The sequence below is a fragment of the Oreochromis niloticus genome, linkage group LG22 (assembly GCF_001858045.2).
Source record: "Oreochromis niloticus isolate F11D_XX linkage group LG22, O_niloticus_UMD_NMBU, whole genome shotgun sequence".
NCBI classification, from domain to species: Eukaryota; Metazoa; Chordata; class Actinopteri; order Cichliformes; family Cichlidae; genus Oreochromis; species Oreochromis niloticus.
Genome location: NC_031985.2, coordinates 29,395,167 through 29,419,250, shown reverse-complemented (window position 1 = coordinate 29,419,250; position 24,084 = coordinate 29,395,167). Strand labels below are relative to the sequence as shown.

General features: G+C 44.2%; 1 protein-coding gene across 4 annotated transcripts in view; it reads right to left on the bottom strand.

Moving 5' to 3' along the window:
- LOC100694675 (growth factor receptor-bound protein 10) overlaps positions 1 to 13,206 on the bottom strand; it is a 49,305-nt gene extending 36,099 nt beyond the window's left edge. Inside the window, exons 1-3 of one of the 4 annotated variants that reach the window (XM_005450796.4) lie at positions 13,126 to 13,206; positions 9,501 to 9,606; positions 4,171 to 4,264 (exon numbers count right to left, since the gene is read on the bottom strand). In XM_005450796.4, coding sequence (XP_005450853.1) covers positions 4,171 to 4,264; positions 9,501 to 9,551 — 145 coding nt within the window. In that variant the 5' untranslated portion in view covers positions 9,552 to 9,606; positions 13,126 to 13,206. The other 3 variants (XM_005450794.4, XM_019350584.2, XM_025902262.1) reach the window with 3 other exon arrangements.
- Between the last annotated feature and the right edge of the window lie 10,878 nt (positions 13,207 to 24,084).

Here is a 24,084-nt window from a genome sequence, read left to right as displayed (position 1 = left end):
ACTTAAAGAAATTACAAGAAAGAGAGTTCAGACTTTGTTGAAGAATAAAGGTGGTCATAACGAATATTGACTTTAAAGAAATGTACAAACTCTGTTTTCGTCTTATATGCTGTATTTCCATCTATTTTTACCTGCGTTTCTCTAAATGGCTGCAGCTACTTCCCAGTTTACTTGCAAAATACAAAGAAATGAGGGTGGCTCAAGACTTTTGCACAGTGTTGTACATTCGGTAGGATGCTAAAACTGGGTAAGTTACTTAACATTTAGTCTATTTTTCTCTCAACTGCGAATGTGCATCACTGCAATGGAAAACAACACTTGCAATAATATTTAAAGTTGCTCACAGGAAGATTCTTCATCATCCTAATTATTGTGAGTTTGAAAGGTTTTGTTCTTGCTGCTAAAAGAGGAGTTTTACAAAAAAAAAAGTAGCCCAGTGCCACTTTAAGAGGATAATGATGGTATCATTGGCATTCCTCTCCCTCCCCCTGTGGCTGGCTTGGCCCACACGGCACTGCTGGCTACGGACAGGGAACCCAGAGGACATATAGAATGAAAATGTCTTCTCCGTCTCCTCCGCTAACTATAACTTGGAATGTAGATGACTCGCTGCAGCCGTCTGGCTAGCATCTGATGACAAAACCTACCATAGAAACGTGGCCAGTTCAGTCCTGTAAGATCCCAAAATATACTGAATGAGTGCTCTCTGTCCCTGGCCACGACAACCTGCAATCATCGATCTCTGACAGCAGTCTAGAGGTCAGTGAAGAGAGCTGAATGTTCAGGTTTTCAAGGGCAAAGCGCAACGGAGTTCTTTTTATGCAACAAAAACACAGGGGTTATATTTAGCATCCTTTTTGCGTTAGTACTTTCTGAGTAGATTTTTCTTGCTGCTGCTGTTTTGTATTTATGTTGTCAGTGCATTTACATTTTGCATTGTTGGAGGCGAAAACACTCTCAAAGTTACTTTAATGTGTAACTACAGGTGCATAAAAAGGCTGATTTTCTATTGCAACAATGACTGTTACTGCTGTGAAAGCCTCAAGCTATCAGCAGAAATGTGCTTATTACTCAGCTGCAAGACCAGAGGACAGCACATAAATCAGATAAAAGAAAATTCTGAACAAAATATTAAATCTACTGTTAATTGGTGGGCTTACATGCAGATGACAACATGTCATCAGATTGTAAGAAAAAAAACACACCTAGCATAAATGAAGGGCATGTAATCTGAGCCAGTCATGATCTAAAAATACAGCACATCCATCAGTGAGGCTGAGGTAAGGTTCAGCTACCAACCAAAGCCAGAATGAAACTGGAGATGGGTGACTTTGACTCTTGCCTTTTCAGTGAAGTGAAGTGTTGTCCTGCAAAACATTTTATCAGATAAACTATATACAGTCTTGTAATAAACTAAGTACATCCCTATTGCCTCCATAGGAATTAAGAGGGTAAGTAGCAGCTAAGTGTTGCTAACCTGATTAACTGAACATCATTCCCCTTTAATAAGAGCAGAACTTTTGGCAGTTTTCTGGTCTGGAGCAGGTGTGTGTTAACACAACGCCACAGTCTTCCTAGGAGAGAACGTCCCAGCAAATTTACCCCAGACTTCATTTGACATGTTAAATGTTAAAGTTCATGATTAAAGTACAATTAGAGGAAGACTAAACAAGTATGATTTATTTGGAATGGATTCCAGGAGAAAGGCTCTTCTCTCTAAAGAGAACACGGCAGCACAGCTTGCGTTTGCATACTTTCATCTGAACAAACCACGACTTCTAGAACCATATTTGGAATAACACAGGATAGAGAGCATACAGCACAAATACCTCACACCAAACTGTCAAGCACGGTGGTGGAAGTGTGATGATTTGGGTTTGTTTGGCACCTACAGGACCTGGACACCTCCTCTCTATACCAAAGTATTCTAGTGACAAATGTGAGGCTATTTGACCAACAGCTAAAGCTGGCTGGAAACTGGAACCTACAGCAGAATAGTGGTGGGACCTCAAGAGAACTGTGCACAAACGAATGCCTGCAAGCCTCAGTGAATTGATGCAAAGTTGGAATGATAATGTAAGAGACTGATAGTCTCTAGCAAGTCTTACGGAAAATGATTACTTCAAGTTATTACTACTAAAGGTGGTTATGCAAGCTCCTAAATCATGTACTTAGTTTTTCTAGTATTGCATAGAGCCCTGTGAATTATATAGACAGATATCAAGAGAGATAAGTACACTGCTGAAAAAACAAAGACACATTTTTTAATCAGAGTATAGCATCAAATTAGTTAAACTTCTGGGACACTGATTCGGTCAGTTAAGTAGCAGAGGGAGTCGTTAATCAGTTTCAGTGGTTTTAAATCAGGAATGGTTTTACAGGTGGAGGCCACTGACATTTTTTCCCTCCGCATCCTTTCTGACTTGTTTTCACTAGTTTTGTGTTTGGCTACGGTCAGCGTCATTACTGGTAGCATGAGGCGATACGTGGAGCGTAGAGAGAATGCACAGGTAGTCCAGTTTATCCAGGATGGCACATCAACACAAACCATTGCCAGGAGTTTGCTCTGTGTCAGAGTACAGTCTCAAGAGCATGGAGGAGATTCCAGGAGATAAGCAGTTACTCTGGGAGAACTGGACAGGGCCGTCAAAGGCCCTTAAACTATCAGGAGGACCGGTATCTGTTCCTTTTTGGAAGGAGGACCAGGATAAGCACTGGGAGAGCTACAGAATGACCTCCAGCAGGTCACTGGTGTGACTGTCTCTGACCAAACAATCAGAAACTGACTTCATGAGGGTGACCTGAGAGTCCTAGTGGACCCTGTGCTCACTGCCCAGCACCGAGGAGCCTGATTGATTTGCCATAGAATACCAGAATTGGCACTGTGTACTTTTCACTGTAAAGAAACCGAAGTGATTCTTTAATTTGTTTGAACAGTCTATTATTTTGTGTACAAAGTATATGATCATATATTACATATCTGTGGGGCTGACTGTTTATCTGCATGTTATCAGCAGGGTTTGGTAAATGGATGCATATACTGGTTATTGGCCATGACCATCGCTGATAAATTTTTGCAGGCCAGTTTTGCTTTATTTTTATTGTTGCACTTAAGAATTCAACTTGGTAAATGTTTAACTTAAAAAGACAAAGAAAAGCTACAGAAAGTAGCAGCATAATTTCAATGATTCCTTGTGGAGACTTGTTCCTTGTTGGTTTGTTAGGTTTCTATAAAAAGTTATGCACAGACTGAGAGATTCTTGTGTCTGTTGTGCCAATGCATTTACATTTGCATGATCTTGACCCCATATTTAATTGCAGCAGTTACGCTTTGCAAGCTATCATTGACAACAAGAAAAGATTCTGGAAGTTTTGTTTTACTGTATAGTGGTTGATAGTAGCAAACGTCTGATCACTCCAGTGGCGTCACTGCCTGGAATAGAGTGTGAACCTGCTGACCTCCTACTATCTACAACCCTGACCCACAGACCTATGGCTTACTTTCTATGAACTCCCTTCTGCCCTGAACTGTTTGACCTATAGACCTATGTAAGCACCCATTCACTTAATGTGAAACCATGTTTACAATGCACTTACACGAGCATGACCAACAAGCAGCAGAAGTGAAGCCAGTCCAATAAATCACCAAACCAAAAGAAAAAAAAAGCTAATCCACAGGATAACCACTAGCCAAAAAGAATTCCCAAGATTTTCCTGGAAGGGTGATGGGATTTCTGGAAATATAATGGGGGCAGATTTAATACTGAGGCACCGTGGGGAAGGGAAGGGTTCAAAATAGTGCCGAGCAGCAGTAGAGGGAGGGGGGAGTTTAAAATTTGTCAATAACCTCTCCATCTGGAGAACATAGCATGTAGTGATGGAGGGAGACAGTGTCCTAGATGGAGATGGCAATAGAGCAGGAGGAGGGGGGATTTCTAGGAAGACAGGAAGAGTGTTAAAAGGGCCAATAAATTGGTTTTGATCCCATAAAGAAAGGTATGAAGAAAGGAAATGACTAAGAAATATAGATGGAAGGATTTAATTAATCTCTCAGGACATACCAGAAAAGACCAACGGTAATAACCACAGTTATTATAATCCAACCTAAATTTTCCAATTTTCTTGAATAAATCTGACATAGGTTCAAGAAGGAGAAGACAGAAGAGTTACCATGGTGATGTGGCAAATTCTGACTGGCTGAGCGCTGAAAGCCAGGAACAATAAGCTCGTCAGGCCTGCGAGTGGAAGTGCGGTCCATCCTTTCCTGTCAAAAAAAAGTAAAGGACATAAAAAAACATATAAAAAAAGAACGATTTTGACCATGTGGTTAAAAAAAAGCCTCATGCAATGTGTTTAAGATGTCAGATATTTTAGTAAAACGGGAAGACAGCGTGTCATTTTCACAGAGTTCAAATGGTCAGGCAAAAGGGTGGGTTCAGGCCTCTGCTGTCGAGGAATGTCAAGTCATACATTCAGAGCCCGGTGACCCTCTGACCTTTCCTTTATGCACACTCTCCCTGTTTCAGATATACTGAGCTTTATTTTAAACTTGTGAAACTCACTAATTAATGAAAACCTTTATGTATTTCATGAAAAAAAGATTATCAATCAATTCAATAATTTTTAGAACAAAAAACCCCAAAACACCAGTCCCAGCCCACTTATACAATCTCACACGTCTGGAGATGCACGCACACATCCTGCCAAGTTCTTCACACATTGTCTAATTTGAAGCAGCCTCAAGGCAAGAAAGCTGCAGAGGAGAAAGAGAGGGAAAAAAGCCAATGAAATTTTCAATCTTCTCTTTTCCAGGAAAAAGAAGAACGCGGAAGCGCTGCTTCCAGGAACTGCTCGTGGCCAGAGGTCTCAGTCCGCGTGCATGCACGTACACACACACTCGCAGCTCCCCCCGGTGCTTCGAAAACATCCATAAATGCCCAGAGTAAGATTTATAGCTCTGAGAAGCAGCAGCGGCCAAAAGCTTTCCAAGGAAGGCAACTTGGCTGCAGGGCCTGTGGGCTGAAAGAGAAAGTCTGCAGGCCAGGCTACAGCTAAGGCTGAGGCACAACAACTTACAAGCTACTAAACACCCATATATATACACACACATATATATCAAATACATACATACTGCACAACACCAGGCATTACTCCAAATCTACAGAGAGTGAGACTTTTACCAAATTAGCTGAGATGACCTTTTATTTGCATCTTAACTACTAGCAAATCTACTTGTGGCTCTTTCTTTAAAAGCTTCCAAAACAAATAGTCTAGTGGCAAGCTAGGCTATGTTAGCATAGCGAAAGTAAAAGCTTCCAAAACTATGTGGATATCCGCCTTAGTTTTTATATATATCTTAAGAAAACATTATGAAAATATTATTTATTATCCTTAAACACTGGTAGGTAAATTTTCAGCCAGACCACCTCTTTAACTCAGTATTTGTGCTAAGCTAAGTGCTAGCTGTAACCTAACTTAATAGACCTAATCTTAATTTTCACACCAAACCCCAAACACAAAAGCAAATCAGGGATGCTACTCCTTTAAGACACATGGAAAAACTTTATCACCACAGCTATAAAGACAGAATATCTCCATAAATAGCAAAACCTGATACCTAAAGCTAAATTGGAAAGCTGGAAAAAGTACACAGAGAATTTATAAGTGAATGTTTTTAATCTGATGATATCAAGTGATCAAGTGATTTACTCACAGTAATCATACTAATCAATCTTCTCTCGGCACTGTTCAGAGTCTGGGCTTTCCCAGGCACAAGGGTATACACTGTTTGGAATTGGAGGCAGGACGATGTTCCAGGTCTTTAAACAGCTATCAGTAGCAGCAGTGTTAACATATAGCTACAAGTAAACGTAGGGAAAATTACCCTTTCCTTTGCAGCGCTCTTGCAGTAAAAGGGTCAGCTTTAATGGCCACATTCCCCATAAAAAACTCACCATGAACTCTAAATCGAGTACTGATGCTACATCAGCCATCACCTGGGTGGTTATATGGGTAGAAAAAGCCAATTTTGAAAGACATGACCCCGTTTCTTAGAAAGAGGCACTGATTTCCCGCTAAAATCATTTACCAGATGTGGACTGTTTTGCACAACAGTTATAGCCAACAAAACAGCATTCTTCATATAACTAGTCTTAAGGGCATACTGAGTGGCACAGTACATGAAGAGAGGCTTTCTTCTTGTAGTTTTACGGCTTGTGAGTCATTCCTGCAGTCGTGTGTTTTCTGTTTCACAACACACAGCATCGTTTAACAAATCTCATTTACACTGAATTACTTTGAATGTTCATCTTAGTATTTTTCCATAGAAGTTTATTACAGTTATGGAGCCTTTTTAGCATTGTGGCTTTGCATTTATGGGCAGATGCATGCAGAAGTCTGATCAGGGGACATGGAGGACCAAAGGTTATTATACAGTACTGTGCAAAAGTCTTGAGTCAGTATTTGGTATGACTGCATTCATTCTTCAACATAGTCTGAACCCTCTTAGGAAAGCTTTATAGTCATTTCTTTAACTAGTCTTCAGGAATAGTTCTTCATGAACTATGCTTTCTGTCCCGATGAGACAACACTTCTTCAGTAATGTTGAGATTTGGGCTAGTCCATGACTGATACTGATGGTTTTGCATATTACCTTTCTGCGTTTATAACTCCACTAATTTGGCTAACATCCTCAACACAGCTGACTGAAATGCAGCCCCAAACCCATTACTGTGCCTCCACCGTGTTTAACAGGTAGCTTTTCTCCCCACTGATAGTCACCGAGGTCATTTCTGATGAGATTTTGGTGAACAGCTGCTACGTTGTCTGAGTTAGATTACTTTTTGTTTGAATTTGACACATATAAAATAATCTGAAATGGACTGAAAATTAATGAAAAAGCAGCCAATGTCCAAAGAAAACTTTGAAAGCCTAGAGAACTATTGCTCAAAACCTTTTTAACATATTAAAAGAAAATCTGTCTCATTGGAAGCAAAATATAAAGAAATGAATGGTGTCAGATGCTTATTCACAGCACTGTATCTCTCATCATGACCCTGAAATGACAGCTTTTCTCAAAGGATCAACAACAACACAGCACCGTGTCATACAGAAGTAAACACCGAAGCCACTGTAGACGATGTTCATCTTTGTTTTATGTGCAGTAGAAGCACATATTTTGTCTTTTTGTGGGGCAATACCTGCAATTTCTGTGTGTGGATGCAGAGCCTAAGACTAGAAGTTGACTTTAGTTCTTAACGGAAAGTTATAATTTGTTAATGGTGCCACTATAAATACTTCCGGTCTACTGATGGGAAGCTTTTGTATCTTTGATAAAGCATACAGTCTCATCAGATTTAGCCAAAATACTTCTAGATGCATTAAGAAAAATCTGTGCTAAAACCATCTTTGAAAGATTTGCTACGTTGGAGGTAGCAAAGAGAGATTTTGCTCCGCGGTGTTGGCTGCAAATTCTTTTTCTCAAAATGACGCTTTGATTCTCCGTCTCGCTGTCGCATTACGCTGATTTCCAGAATGTCTCTGGACCAGAAACTAGCATTAAATATTGAAGAGCAATTTTCCAAGATTTGAGTGATTTCTTGTCGTGGGTTTTGGAGCATCTAAGCTATATCTCACTGAACGAATGCTGTGGCTCTACAGTTTCCATCAGCTTGACATACTGTGGTTGCTTTTGGACAGACATCCTGTAACCTCTCTCGACATCTCCTTCATAAATAGCCAGCTCCCCTTTCACTCCATTGCCCAAAGCACTGACATCAAGGGAATTCAACAAAGTGCTTTAAAGGCTGCGCTTCCTCGAAAGCACAAACACAACGGAGCGTGCCCGTCACCATGCTCACACATAACCACTTACCTGACCTCTGAGAATATAGAGACACAAACTGTCAGGCAGAACAGACATGTTAAGGAACAAATGGTATCAATGCTGACGCTGAAGGAGAGGAGCAGAGGTTAAACTCTTCATTCTTTCCGCTCTTAGCGGTTAAAGTCATAACTCAGCAGAGCTTTGAGACTGTGGACAGTGGTCTCTTGGTCTGTGGAGAGCTCATGCGTGCACATTTACAAACACATCCATAAGAAAAAAAGGGAAAGCAAGAGTCGCTGCCCGTTTAATCTGAGACCTCCCTGGCACAGGTCCAACGCTCTCAGTAAGAGAGCGAGACACAGGAACACACATAGGACTTGGAATGCTGCCCAAATTCCCAAACATGACCACCATTATGTATAGCGTTATGTAAGTACAGAGAAAAGGGGTTTATTTGCTCCTTATCTCTAAACACCAAGCATAAAGTCATTGCCGCGCAGGGACTCCATGTGTGCCATGCTGTTTCATGACAACTGGCAAGCTTTACATGAACAACACACACACAGACCAACACAAACACAAACAGAGCAATGTTGTAACCCACTTCTCTCCATCAAATTATCAAACTCTGGTTTTTCTCTGCTACATGCAGGGTGGAGGAATGTTGTTTTTCGATGGGGATTCAATTCACTATTCACTGCAGCCTTACTGGGGCAAAACTCTTTCCTGGAAGCTAACGTGAACCAGTCCAACTTAATGTCAGCTCAGCAGGGGCTCAGCAGTCCCACAGTTTGGGTGAGCAGGATTTTTGTCCCTCCACTAAGAGAAAAAAAAAAAAGACAGCTGAGACTATGTCACCTCCATCATTCCATGGGTCCCAGCAAGACATCATACCATCAATCCAGTGCTTTTAGGCCTGTCACACAACAAAGCCCAAACTTGTTATTGTTGTTTGCTTAGTACTCTATTTATAGACCTCCACGACGCTCTTTAGCCAAATTCTTTAGGTTACTGGAGGGTTGGAGAGGAGAAAATCCAAGCTGAGAAACAAAGGGCTCATTCTGCAGGAGCTGGACAGTGGAACCAGGTCTGTCGTGTTGCACAGATGCCATATTTCACCAAACTAAGCTGGGATTCGCTCACTTTGAGGCAAGCAAACTTTAGCCCACGGCTAAACTTAAACCTTGGTCTTGCCTCATAATCAATATTTCGGTGGTTTCATCTGTTAAGGTTTATCTTGGTTATCAGTTGACATATTCAGAACAGCAGCTGGTTTCCACAAAAAAAGCTCTGCTCATTGTTACGCTGCAATGTCCACTAGTGCACACTGCACAAAACAACCAACGTAACTGGTATACCGAGGCCTTTAGTGTTAGCATGCACACAGGACAGCACCATCTTCTAAAAGCATGGAGGTAAATGTGCACAATGTCAAACAGACAAACTCATAAAAGTAGAATAAAATAATTTTTGTTTGGTCAAAGATTATACCAAAATTTGTCTAAAATGACACAAAAATTAAGTATGGAACATACAGCAATTCTTCATCAACCAGCAAGTGTCACTTAGTCCTAAAGTTGATTCTCTGTTACATAAAAACTAACTCCAGTTTAACATTACTTTGATTCACGTTCTACCAACAAGCCCACATACAGCTGGCACATAAAATGTTTACCTGGTAGTTCGAATGACGTAAGAAGTAGTCAGGGCATCCCGCTAATGCCATGATGTTCTTTCAGCGTTCCCTCTGCAGGGAATAACCCTCTGGTCTCCCCAGCACCCTGCATAAAAAAGAAACAGACTGAAAGAAGAACAGCACTAAAATGACAGAGAAAATTAAAGACTGATTAAGAAAAAAACCACAGGGTTAAAATTAAGTTTTAATTAACAAATCTCACTAACTACTAAAGGTGGATGTGGGGATTTGTGCTATACATTATGCAACAACTTTGGACAACTGGTATCAATTTTCTAAAGACAAAAGTCCTGCACCTCCTTCTCACCTAAACAGCAAACAAAGCTCGTCTGTGCGACTTAGTGTGCATGCACGGTTGAACATGAGCACACTAAATCCAGTGTAAACACAGTCATTGTATACAATACGCACGCACACACACACACACACACACACACAGTTCCTTCACAAAGCCAGTGGCTTAGAACTACATAAGAATTTCTCCTCTCCGAGCGAGCAACACATGACCACTCTCCACCACCTGCAGAATGACGGGGAAGGAAAGAAGAGTGTGTGTGGGGGGGGGGGGGGGGGGTGCACAACTTGAAATAGGAGTCGTCTATTTCCACTGCATTATCTGCTGTGAGTAAGCAGCGGGAAGTTGTGTGCATGTGTGTGTTTGGAAAGAGGACTCACGCGCACAGACACACACACACACACACACACACACACAAATCCATCTCAAGCTGTTCAGCACTTAGTCTTCTGTTTATTTTTCTGCAGCATTTAAAAAGAAAAAACTCTTATTTGCATTTACATACCAAAAACTCCTTGCAGTCACATTCATATGAAGATAAACGGGCTCATTATAAGCCCCGTGTAATGTCACTTTGGAATCAGATTTCTGTCTTAAACTTGTTTCATCGTCTTAGCTCGTGATTCCTATCCTCGCCCGCTGGTGGAAGTCCCAGATCACAGATGAAATCTAATCGCTGATCCTCTGTAACTCCTATCTGCCTGTCCAATTTCACGGAGAGCTGCAATAACATATTAGAGATGCCCAGCTCACAGACTGGATTCATCTGTGAGCTCGAGGAAAAATAATAAGCTTCCTCAAAGAGAGAAATGATGTTATGCAGCCCACATACACATTTTTAGGGAACTGCTGCAACTGATACCGTTTCCAACAAAGGTTCAGCAAACCCAATCTGCTGAAAACACACACACACACACACACACACACACACACACACACACACACACAGAGCGCTGCCTCTCTCTCTCTCACTAAATAGCTCCTCTCACTCTTTGACGATTCCTCTTCACTTTCTCTCCCAGCATGTCTCCATTGTACAGGTCATTATATAACAGATATCAGATGGTTCAAACAATATCCTCCTCCTCCTCTCTCCTCTCCTCCCTCTCTCTTCACCCCACTAATTACTGTTTCCACTGGGGCTCTGCTATCTTTAGGTTTGCTCTTCTGTCAGAGGATGTGTGCCTTAATGTGTATGCGCGTGCAAATTTGGACATACGTTGCAGTGCAGCCTCTGCGTGCCTGATAACTGCACACTTTTTTTTCTTAATATATTACATGTTATTGCACAGGCTGCTCGCAGCAATCAAAGTCCCGGCCAAAAGGGCAAGTGCCGGCGTCGTACGTGCAAACTAATAAGTGCCAAAGACAAAGCTCTGTGTGCTTGACATTTCCTGACATTTGTGACTCCTCCTGTGGAGAGAGGGAACAATTCAGCTTTGCTGGTCATATGGGGAGATCTGGAGAAATTAAACGGAGCAGGGAGCAACTTAATAATGCCACACGTGTGAGAGTGTGTTTAACACGCCCACTACTACTACCACATCTTTCCAAGTGCATAAGGATTCAGATTTTTAGCTACACACTCGGTCTGTGGTCTTATGAACAGCACACATTCACATAACTTCTTAATATTACCTGAGCCCCAAACAGACATGAAGTCTACTTTGCGCATAAGGTAGGGAGGAAGGACATTTAGCAGCATACAAAGATTGAACCTACATTAAGGCACAGCTTGGAGCTTTATGACAGCCCATTAACACACACACACACACACCCAGCTTATGCTCTCTGATAAAGCAGCTCCCTACCACGCTGATGCTTCAGATAACTCTTGTCCCAATTCATAATCAGAATTAGTGGAAGAGGGAGGAGATGCAACAGCTCTAGGCACTGATGGAGCATCTGAGTCTGACTGTGTTATGAGGTGATATGACAGCTCTTAGCTGAAAGACTGAACCCCCTCCTTCACTATCACCACTACAGCCAACGCGTGTTTCTATTACAAAATAAATATATTATAACTTTACAGTGATCTCCATAAAAGCGAAGAATGCGATCACTTTAAGCAGCCTGACAAATTTAAAGAGTTACATAATGACTTTGCATCTCACAGCACAGCAATAACTGTGATTAAATACTTTTTTTTTCTACCAATAAGGTCACTCATAAATTGAGTTTAAAGCATCGCTAAAGCTCCTTTGCGTCCCGGCGCATGACCAGTAAGCATGTATAGACCGGCTGATACTGAGTTTAACAATATGCAGTCCTGATGAGAGATATTAGTTCCCAAACAAATATGCAAAGCGCTTACGGTAATGAAAAGGCAAAATCGTGTCCAGGACGGAGAAGCACCCGGTGCGCTCCGGCTATCCTCGTCTGGATGTCCACACAAACTGCTTTCCCCCCCTCACCTCCACCCCCCCAGGCTCCACTCTGTTGTCTTCACCTTGTTCCCCCCTCCCCACCCCACCCCGAGGTGCTTTCCTTGCACACGTACAACGCTCACACACGTAACGCTCGCTCACCCGCGCTCGCACACATCCAAACACACGCAAACATCCACCGCTCACTCCGCACTTTTCGACCAGCTGACTCCTCTTTCTCTCTCTCACATGCACGCAGAGACACGCCAGCGAAGGACAGCCTCCTCCTCCTCCTCCTCTCTCCTCGCCCTGTTCACTAGAACACACTGCAAAAAATACCCCTTTTTTCCTTTATTGGCTCTTCGGAAAACTCGAAATGTCTGTAAAAGCTGACTATTTTTGCAGTGTGTTCAAGACCTGGCTGTAACCCTCCGAGCAGAAGGAGGACTTCAATGTATGAGCCAGTGGCAGCCCCAGAAAAAATTTTACATATGGTGGAAACTGTATATGAAAAATGGAGTCACCATGAAGTTTTTTGGGGGTGGTTTTGATTTTAGCAACATACAGTGTTGTGCAAAAGCCTGGAGCTTCCTCCTATCGCTCTATATTTTGTTTGGAAAATAGGAAATAAGTGAAGTGTTTATTGAAACCTGCAAACATGCATGGAATAAAGTATATAAAGTATATAAAGGCAAAAATAGAGCTTGTGCAGTTCTAACGAGCATGAAAGTTCATATTTGACCACCTGTGCAATAGGGAAAGGTCTCTAGCAAAGTAGAAGCTCTGTTAAACAACATGCAAGTGTTAGCATGGCAAATATTACCTTAAACCTTATTGACATGTAAGCACTGAAAAAGGGGGACAGATAAGCATTCTGCACCTAAATCAAATGAGCTGTTTCCAAGGCTGTTCACTGTTAGTGTTGCTTGGAGTCATATCTTACATGCGAAATAGAGCGAATTTGACAGCCTGGGCTCCCCTGTTGGCAACGGCAATGGACACGCTGATGGACGAGCTCAGACTCTCTGTGGACTATATCTGAAGAGCACATGGTGATCTGTACTGACAGAGCAGGCTGAGGGGAACTTGGAGAGGCAGAGGTATGCTTTGGAAAGAAGAGTGGAGCAATGAAATTCAGCAGATCTGAGGTAGAATACGTTTGTGAATGAGAGAGAGGACAGTGGATGGGTTAGGATACGAGAAGCAGAGGTGGTGAAGAAGGAGAAGTTTAAGTACGTGACTTTCACTGTGCAGTGAAATGGACAAAGCCTAAAGGATGTGAGGAAGAGAGTGAGGGCAGGGTGGTGTGGTGGAAGAAGAATGTCATGGACTAATTTGGGTCAGAACGGTAGCATCAAAAGTGGAAAACAAGGATTACAGTATGAGACTAGCAACACTAGATTGCCAATAGTATTCACTTGTCTGCCTTCACACGCGTATGAACTTTAGTGACATCCCATTCTTAATCCATTTGCAGCTATAACAGCTTTAACTCTTCTGGGAAGGCTTTCCTCAACATTTAGGAGAGTTTATGGGAAATTTTGACCATTCTTCACAGGCACATCTATGAGGTCAGACACTGATAGCCTGGAGTCTCCACGCTAACTCCTCCCAAAGGTGTTCTGTCTGGTACAGGTCAGGATTCTTTGCAGGATATTCAAGTTCCTCCAATCTCGCTCATCCATGTCTTTATGGACCTTGCTTTGTGCACTGGTCCACAGTCATGCTGGAACAGGAAGGGGCCATCCCCAAACTATTCCCACAAAGTTGGAAGCATGAAATTGTCCAAAATGTCTTGGTGTGCTGAAGTTCCTTCTTCCTTCTTATGCTTGGTGAGGTAAGGCTTGGATGCAGATGCTCGGCCTGGTTGACAGATCTTTCACTAGGGACACTACCTTTCTGAAAACTGTACATAAAGCTAAACAAGGAGGTCAGTAATAATAAGACATCTATCCACTCATTCTCTTCCGCTTATCCTCATCAAGGTCATGGTGGGGCTGGAGTATGCTGTGTTAAGCTGCCGTGGTCATTCTTCTTTGAGTACATCCCATCAGTGCAGTGGTGCATTTACTTTGTGAGGAGAGTTTGAAAGATCACCAGAGAGTCCGTTTTGCCAGGCTTCAGATGATGTGCTTGAGAAGACAGCAACTGATGAAGAACTACTGGCTAATAAGGTTGTAGGTATAGGTCTATTTTATACGTAACAATACATCAATGATTCAATGAGTCACCTGTCAGCTGTTTTAATTTTCTATACAAAGACAGCAAGAATCTGACTGTCTGCCTACTAGCTTTCACATCTCAAACTGCAGCTTGTTTTTCTTCTCAAGTGCTTTTCCCGTTCAATTGCAAGGCTTAAACAGTCAGCATCATCAATATTTGGCTTAAGTGGGTGAGTAATAACCCATATCCCAAACCAACAGAGCTTGAAATAAGTCACAGCAGTGGTAGCTGCAATTACACAGCTCCCAGCAATACTAGCAACAACTTCTTTTACAGGCATTAGATTGTCTGTGCTGTGCTAGATTATCCTCAACACCTCCTTTTATTTGCACCTATCAGCCAGTGGCCATTTGCAAGCTCAGGTTTCACCCACTCATAGGTTAACCTAGCCCTCCACCTTATCTACTTTCAGACTGAGGACACATGTTGGGGTTGACAGCAGATAACAAGAAGGCTTGGAGAAGTAGGTTCAGCAAGGAGAAAGACACTTTATTTGGATGGAGATAACCCTTATTCCATTACAGCATTCATTTGTTTCAAGGTCAGACATTTCTGGACGCTTAAGGTGACGCTGCCTCTGCCAGTCTGACAGCTGAACTTCTGACAGTAGAAATAAGCTTTTCTGTAGCTCCAAGCAGACATCCCCCTGTGTAGGCTGCGTCAGCCGACAAAATCTCAAACATGAGCCTATATGTGCATGAGCCCGACGCCACGTGTATTTTGGATGTCCATGAACTTTTCAGAGGAAACTGGGCTCTGTAAATGGGTCAAAGGTAAAAGCTGGTTACAGATTGTGGGCTCCATGTAGGGCTTTGTTTACAAAACCCACATTAGAAGATAGAGTGGAAAAACATATGGAGTATCAAACCACCTCATCATCACATGGGAGTGCTTATACCCAGAACTTGGGAGAACTGGTCTGACATCTGAGGCAGTTCTGTAGCAGTTGTAGTCATTAACATAAAGACTCCAATTCTTATCAGATTGAACATTTCAAGCAGTGTGTTGTGGTCTTTGGGCTGGCGTTTACAGCAGCCAGAGCAGAGTATCTTCAATCAGAGCTCAAAATAATACACGGCACAGTAAGAAACCTCAGCTCAGTGAGTCTAAAAGCGACAATTTTGACACAAACTGTAAGATGCAAAAATAAAGAAAGAAAAGAAAAAATAAGTCTCACTCACCTGCTGTGAAGGGCTTCTGTTTGCAAGAGGCAGCCAATTGGGAGTGAGTTGGTTTAAAAGGATGGGAAAGAAGATAAAATGGTACGTTTCAAACAGAGGATCAACTTATTAACTGGGAATCATGCAAAGCTGCTCTAGCAGAGTCCAGGAAAAGAAATGTCGGGCAGGAAATCACTGCGGGGACTACAAAATATTGGTTTAATGGATGCACCAAGCCTCCAGTTGTGCACATTCCCTGATGCTAGTGTAACCGGTTTCTGCTTCATCCTGCTGCAACAGCTCGGCCCAAACAGACTCCTCGACTCTGCGTTGTGTTGTGTTTTAAGAAAACAAGGAGTCTCTGATCGATGCCACTTTATTTCCTGAATGGAAACAATGGTGTTCTTTATCAGTGCACAGGCTCGCCACACACCACTCCGCACAGCACACTCTCGTATGGCTACGGCAGACTGGCAGCGATTACTGCAGCAATATTACAATTTATAACGTACAATAAAGTAACAGCAACAACAAATGATGTACCTGAATGGAAACAATGGTGTTCTTTATCAGTGCACAGGCTCGCCACACACCACTCCGCACAGCACACTACGGCAGAACATCCCATTAGCATTTCGCTTTAGCATACATGTTTTACACAATAATAAACAAATGAAAAGTACATAAAACTGGTGTTGGACATGTGTCCACTAAGCACTTATCACACTCGGTGCCCATCAGCTAATCAAACATCTTTTATGTGTCTGTACTACTTAGCTATATCGTGTGCGGAGCAATACAACTCACCTCTCGTATGGCTACGGCAGACTGGCAGCGATTACTGCAGCCAGCCTCCCCTAACCAGCCACACCGAGAGGGGGGGCGCTGTTTCCCCATTACACTGACATTTGTGGCAAGTGGGATAATACCACATAAACACTGTTACATTCCCCCCTGCTGAATTCCACTTGCACACTCAAATAAACAAACACCACAAACAAAAGAACACCCTTAAAAAAAACACAGGTACACCACAATCACCATAATACAACAGAGAACAAAAACCCAATAATCCTCAAAAAAAACCCAAGATTCAAAAAAAAAATCCGATAGCTAATCCACAGCTATCAACATGTGATAAATCCGTTCAGCAACACCAGGTCGTACAGTCACAAAGAAAATTCAGTCAGAGGACTATTCCCAAAAGAATCAATAGGAGAAGAAGTTGGCCAGACCCCTTCCAAAAAACAAAAGAACAAAATATGCCAGTTACATATTTCATCACATCATAACTGTACGCCACTCTGACACAGAAAAATCAACGACAAATAATCTGTCTCAATTCTAAAGACCAAAGTCCCACTTCAACAACAAAAGGATCAACTTGCAGTAATCCAACAATATTCAAACTTTAACAGGTTTCTGGTGCATCATTTCAATCAACCTGGAGACAGGCTTAAGTAACCGTCCCACTCTCGATCTAGCACGGGCCCTCACCACCCTGCTAACATCAGTCGGATCTGCGTTGGGCAGAACAACTGTGGTTGAGACATGACCCTCAATAGCAGCTGTATTGTCTTGGTCACCATCAGTAGTGGCTGCCAACTCCAAAACAGAGGAGACTGTTACTGGGGCCACAGACATAAGCAGGTCAGAATGTTGACCACCAGAGGTGGCATTTACCTGCTCCTCAGTGTCAACAGGGGGAACACTGGTACAGGCAAGTTCTTGATCTACAATGCCTCCTTCTGGTTGAGCGACCTCTGTCATCAGCGAGTCGCTGGACACTGCAGACGGTAAGTCAGACACCCAAGCTCTTGTTCTGTATTCAGCCGTGCCCACCGATGAGTTGCAGACAGCTTCTCCGTCGCATCCAACCATCAGCGAGCCAGACTCAGAAAGCTCATCTCCATCATCCTGAACTGAAGCACCACTGAGGGGAAGGAAGTTCACCGGCATTATCAGGTTACGATGCACAACCTTCACTTGCCCTGTGGAATCATCCATCAGCTTAAAGGTGTGACTCTCATCATTTTTGTCAAAAACTGTATAGACAACACTCTCCCAGCGATCGGCAAGTTTTCTCTTGCCACGTCCCTTTTTGTTGGCCAAAAGGACACGATCACCAATCACTACCGGTGCTCCCCGCACCTTCCGGTTGTAGAGGTCCGTGTGACGCTTCAGATTTTTGCGTGCCACCTCCTGCGCCAAATCCATGGCCTCTTTGAGGTCCCTCCTCAATGTCTGGACATATCGATCATAGTCCATGATGTCTTGGTGCTCAATAACAGAGCCAAAAATCACATCAATCGGCAGTCTTGGCACTCTGCCAAACATCAGCAGAAATGGCGCATAGCCAGTCGTCTCATGCACCGTACAGTTGTAGGCGAATGTGAGAGCTTTCAGTGCATCAGGCCACCTTTGCTTGGCTCTGGGGGGTAATGCACGAATCATGTTGCCCAAGGTACGGTTCATCCTCTCGCAGGAGCCGTTTCCCATCGGATGGTATGGGGTCGTGTGAGACTTCTGGACACCTGCTACATTCAACAGCTCGGCAATGAGCACACTCTCAAAATTAGCTCCCTGATCCGAGTGAAGGCGTTTCGGAAAGCCGTAGATGCAGAAGTAGTTATGCCAGAGTTGGTGTGCTACTGCCTTAGCAGACTGATTGGGGCATAGAAAAGCCTGAGCCATCTTAGTAAAGTGGTCTGTGACCACAAGCACATCCACTGATTTGTTCGCCGAATCCTCCGCAGACCAAAAATCTATGCAGACCAGTTCAAGGGGCTCTGATGTTCTGATGTTCTCCAAAGGTGCTCTCGCCTCTGGCTCAGGCGACTTGCTAACAACACACCTTCTGCAGCACCGTACATACTCTGACACATGTTTGGCCATACCAGGCCAGTAGAATCTATGCCTGGCCAGATAAAGTGTTCTTTGTTGTCCCTGATGACCGGCTTCATCATGGACGCCTTTCAGTACAGCAAGACGCAAGGTTGGCGGAACAACATACAGATAAATCTTTGTCTTTGTGACAGGATTCTTGGACACTCGATAGAGCACACCATCTCTCACAGTTAACTTGTCCCAAGCCCTAAGAAGTCTCTTCATATCAACCGGTTCACTTGCCCGCTCCCTCCTCGAGGGTCTCCGTCCCCTTTCCACATAGGAGATCACTCTGCTCAGCACATCATCACGCCGCTGGTGTCCCGCTAGGTCATCATGCGAGAAGGGTTCAGAGGCAGACTGGTTCGGCGGAATCACAGTCTGAGAGCATTGGGGTAGAAGGAGAGCATGTGGCCACACCCTGGACTCATGTTCACTATGAGCCTGGAAGACAGCTCCCACTTCAGAAGACGTCAACATTCCAGCCCGTTCAACAGCCATGCACTGAGAAACAACAGGCTGGTCAGTGCTTGAGGCCTTATCAGCTGAGTGAACAGTCCATCTGAAGGCCTCCTGAACTCCACCAGTGGCGACTGCCTCCGCTTCTGCCAGAAGTTCATTATATGGAACCCTTATCAACCGGTGGGAGGCCCTGGGGTGCACGAAGGGCTCCCTGCTCAGCGCGTCAGCAACCACATTTTTAGGACCAGGAATGTACTTTATGTCAAACTGGAAGGGCGCTAGCTTTGCGATCCACCTCTGCTCACATGCATCCAGTCTTGGCTTAGAAAGTATGTAAGTAAGAGGGTTATTATCTGTCCATACGGTAAACTGATGACCCCTCAACCAGTGATGGAACTTGTCGCACACTGCCCACTTCAATGCAAAGAACTCCAGCCTATGCGCTGGGTACTTGGACTGTGCATGATTGAGTGTCTTACTGGCAAAGGCGATCGGTCTTGAAGTAGAAGCCCCAGCAGGGACTTGCGACAACACGGCACCAAGGCCACTGCTGGAGGCATCAACAGAGAGCAAAAAGGGCTCCTCAAAATTAGGATGGGCCAGGAGCACTCGATCCAACAAGGCCTGCTTCAGCTCATTGAAAGCTGCCCTGCATTCATCCGTCCAGTCCTCCTCACACAGCTTTGTACGCACCAGCCGGTGCTTTCGCCGTGAACCACGAGGGCCTTTATCCCCAGATGTCAGCCGAAAAAGAGGTTTTGCGATGGATGAGCAGTTCTCAATAAATTGTTGGTAGAACATTACCATCCCCAAAAATGAGCGGACTTTCTGTTGGGATGGAACACTCGAACCCTCTTCCATAAGGTCTGCCTCTGTAAGGGATGTAATGGATGCTATTTTGTCAGGGTCTGACTGTATCCCATCAGCATTTACAATGTGCCCTAAGAATTTCACAGACTGTCTCAGAAAATGGCACTTCTTTGGAGCCAACTTAAGGTTGTGAACCTGTAGTCTCTGGAACACCATATGCAAGCGCTCCAGTGCCAATTCTTCTGTGGGGGCAAAAACCAGAACATCGTCAAGATAACACAGCACACTGAGGAAGTTCTGATCCCCAAAAATGCCTAGCATCATCCTCATGAAGGTGGCCGGACTGTTGCACAGTCCTTGTGGCATACGATTATATTCGTACAGCCCAAATGGAGACGTAAATGCCGTGTACTTACGGTCCTCCTCATGCACCTCCACATTATAATAACCCGAAGTCAAGTCCATCGTAGAGAACAATCCGTTCCCTCCCAAAGCAGCCAGTGCGTCAGCCGGATGCGGGAGTGGGTGAGCATCTTTGACAGTTCTAGCATTAAGCCAGCGAAAGTCATTACAGATTCTCAACTCACCGGACTTCTTCCAAACTAAGACCAGCGGTGATGCAAACTCACTGCAAGACTTCCGAATTATTTCCCGTTCCTCCATGTCATTCAGAGCCTGTCTTAGCTTTTCATAGTGCGTCGGCGGCACACGTCGGCATGGCAACCGGAATGGCTTGTCGTCCACAACTCGAATGCGGTGTAGGCAGCCGTTAGCCTTGCCGCAATCCAGCTTGTCTCTCGAGAAGATAGACTCAAACTGGGCTATGAGCCCAACCAGTTTCTCTCTGCCAGCCGGTGAAACTGCACACGAATCAATGTCGATATCAGACAGCCCCAGACTTTGCAGTACTGCATGTAAGGGGCTACAACACCCTGTCATCTCCTGTGAGGGTGAATCATCAGGCAGAGTGGAAACACTGCACTTTCACAGGGAGCCAACCATCACTGTTTAGATGCGCTACAGTTCTCCCAACCATAACTGACCTCGGACCAGACCTCGACCCGGTGGGCTCTACAACTACAGCACTGCCCACCTCCCCACTATTCACTAGCTGCAGCCTGCCCCAAACCAGGTGTTCTGTCAGGGGCTCTAATGTTACAGCTCTCTTTAGCTTGACAGTCCCGATCTTATCACCAACATACTCTGGGGCCACCAGTCCTGACATTGAACTCAGCAGATTTTTATTAGGCTGTTCTTCAGCACTCAGGGTCTTGCTGCATTCCTCTCCTAAATGTCCCTCTTCCCTCAGGCGATTACCCAGATACCTCATTAGGTTGCTGCCCAAAATGAGGTCTTCACTCTGCCCTGCAATCACCAACATTGGCACAACAACTTTACAGCCATACATCTCCACCGTAATGTCACACGCACCTGATGGAACTGTCCTCGAACCACCACAGCCAATCAGGACGACATCAGTGGGTTGCAAGGTGGGGGTCTGCAGCACTGCATGATGTAATAGTTGGGGCATCATATTGGCGCTGAGAGTGCAGGCCATAGAGCCACTGTCAAGCATGGCTTTAACAGACACTTTGCCACCTAGGGTCACATTTTCATAGAACAGCTCATCATGCTGTTTTAATCTGTGTGTGCTCTGAAGAATGGGTCTCCGGCCTAGCTGGCGCTCCTCACAAACAGTGTGTAATACAGATTCTAAATCATCCTCTTTGGGGGCGATTTCAGGCCTAACACTTGCCCCCTCCACATGTAGGCCATCTAGTTTCCCAGCTGCTGGGTGGCTGATTCAGGCCCCCTCACTCTGACAGACACGGCCCTGGGGCATTGAGCCCGTGTGTGGTCGCCAGCATGGCAGATGAAACACAGCTGATGGGCTCTACAGTGGTGATACGTAGAGTGTTCAGTGTCACCACAAATCACGCAAGGCACAATTTTGTGTGTTTGGGTCCGTGGGACCCTTGCATCATCTTTAGCAGGCAGCTTTGCTTGTCGAGGCTGTCCCTCCAGGACTTTCTCTAACAGGGCTATCACCTGATCAAGACGATCAGTGAGTGGTTGTGCATTAAGGTCGGTAAGTGATGCTGAGGTAGAGGTTGGTGATGGTGTAATACACTTACTGCTGCCTGTCGCCCGCTGCACATTAGGACTCACCTCCTGGTGCTGAAAACTCAAGGCACTGACTGCACTAAACTGAGAGGTGCACTTCCGGTCCTTGCCATGCTCCAGCAATTTCTCGTGCACATCAGCAACCGTCCACTGCTGCAGGGGCTTGCACTTGAAAATAAGAGACAGTTCTGAGTCTGGGCAGTGACGGATAAACATAGCAGTCAGCTCTTTTGTCAGATATGCAAAGGACTTATTTTGTCTCTTCAGACAGTCTTCTGTCACCTCCATGGCTCTGTTCAACCTGAGCCAGTAGTCAAATGGTGTTTCACCTGAGTTGGGTAGTGTTGCATAAAAGTCAGCTAAAGGCATGCTTGAACAGGCAGTGTCACTGAAGTGCTGCTTTAGGATCTCAAAAATGGGCTCTGGGCCCCTCTCAAGACACACAGATGGCTTACTACGTATGCCCACCTTGACTATCTCTCGTGCCCTCCCCAGCAGTTTACTTAGCACATCATCAGCTTGTTCAGCAACTGGTACCCCTCTTCTCTTAAAAAAAGTCATCATCATTTCCTCCCATTCCTGAACACTGCATGTATCACAGCCATCCCCTCTAAAACACACAGGTTCTTTAACATCAGACTTTACAATCACATTCAATAGTGAGGGTTCTGGTAACACATTATTGGCAGACCCAACAACACTGTTTCCCACTCCAAAGCCCAACCGAGATTCAAGACAAGAGGCAATGCTTTCCCCAATAGAAAACCCAATTTGCGTTGCAATCTCTGCATAAAGGTTTTCTTTTGTAGGACTGGTTTCTGATCCAGCATTTTGTAGATCATCACAGTTCACATCAATAGGGCTTTCATTTAACTCAGTAAGGACAGGCTTAGGTGTGGATGAAACTGGAGCTGTCAGCAACCGTGATCTGCCTCTGCCAAATGACTGCAGAGGGGTAAAACCAACTGCCCCCCTTCCCCTGCCAAAACTGGGAAAATCTGCCATGGCTCAGCAGTGAGTCTCTCTCCCTCTTATTTTTTTTTTGTTTATTTTTTTTTTAAACTCTCCAAAAAAAAGAAAGCACAGAATCCCACCCCGATGTCTCTAAAGAACGCAGAAAATGGCGGGACTAAGAAAAGCCAGTCTCCCGCGACTTTTCCACCTTCCAGGAAGTAGACAGCACCGTTGCGGTCGCAGGAATGCAGGAGCTGGGGTCACGGCACCAGTGTAACCGGTTTCTGCTTCATCCTGCTGCAACAGCTCGGCCCAAACAGACTCCTCGACTCTGCGTTGTGTTGTGTTTTAAGAAAACAAGGAGTCTCTGATCGATGCCACTTTATTTCCTGAATGGAAACAATGGTGTTCTTTATCAGTGCACAGGCTCGCCACACACCACTCCGCACAGCACACTCTCGTATGGCTACGGCAGACTGGCAGCGATTACTGCAGCAATATTACAATTTATAACGTACAATAAAGTAACAGCAACAACAAATGATGTACCTGAATGGAAACAATGGTGTTCTTTATCAGTGCACAGGCTCGCCACACACCACTCCGCACAGCACACTACGGCAGAACATCCCATTAGCATTTCGCTTTAGCATACATGTTTTACACAATAATAAACAAATGAAAAGTACATAAAACTGGTGTTGGACATGTGTCCACTAAGCACTTATCACACTCGGTGCCCATCAGCTAATCAAACATCTTTTATGTGTCTGTACTACTTAGCTATATCGTGTGCGGAGCAATACAACTCACCTCTCGTATGGCTACGGCAGACTGGCAGCGATTACTGCAGCCAGCCTCCCCTAACCAGCCACACCGAGAGGGGGGGCGCTGTTTCCCCATTACACTGACATTTGTGGCAAGTGGGATAATACCACATAAACACTGTTACACTAGTAGTTATTAGACAACAGAACTGTGGAAGAGGTGATTGGCTAGAAAAAAAGCCCAGACAGTTGGAGATCCGGTAAATTCTGCTCTCCAAAGGTTACTAAAGTCAGTCCTCAAACACTCCCAGCCATTTGTTGAATGCCTGTCCTTCACCAGGTTTTGACAGGAAGTCAAAAATAGGATGAGCATTACTTCCTCAGGTCCAAAGGGTATTATTCAAAGACTTGAGCCATCGAACATTCAACATAACAGTATAGTTGTCATTTATTCCTAATCCGCATACAATTTTAGTGAATTTTGAATGTTTCAAGTTGCTTTAAATTAATGCCAGC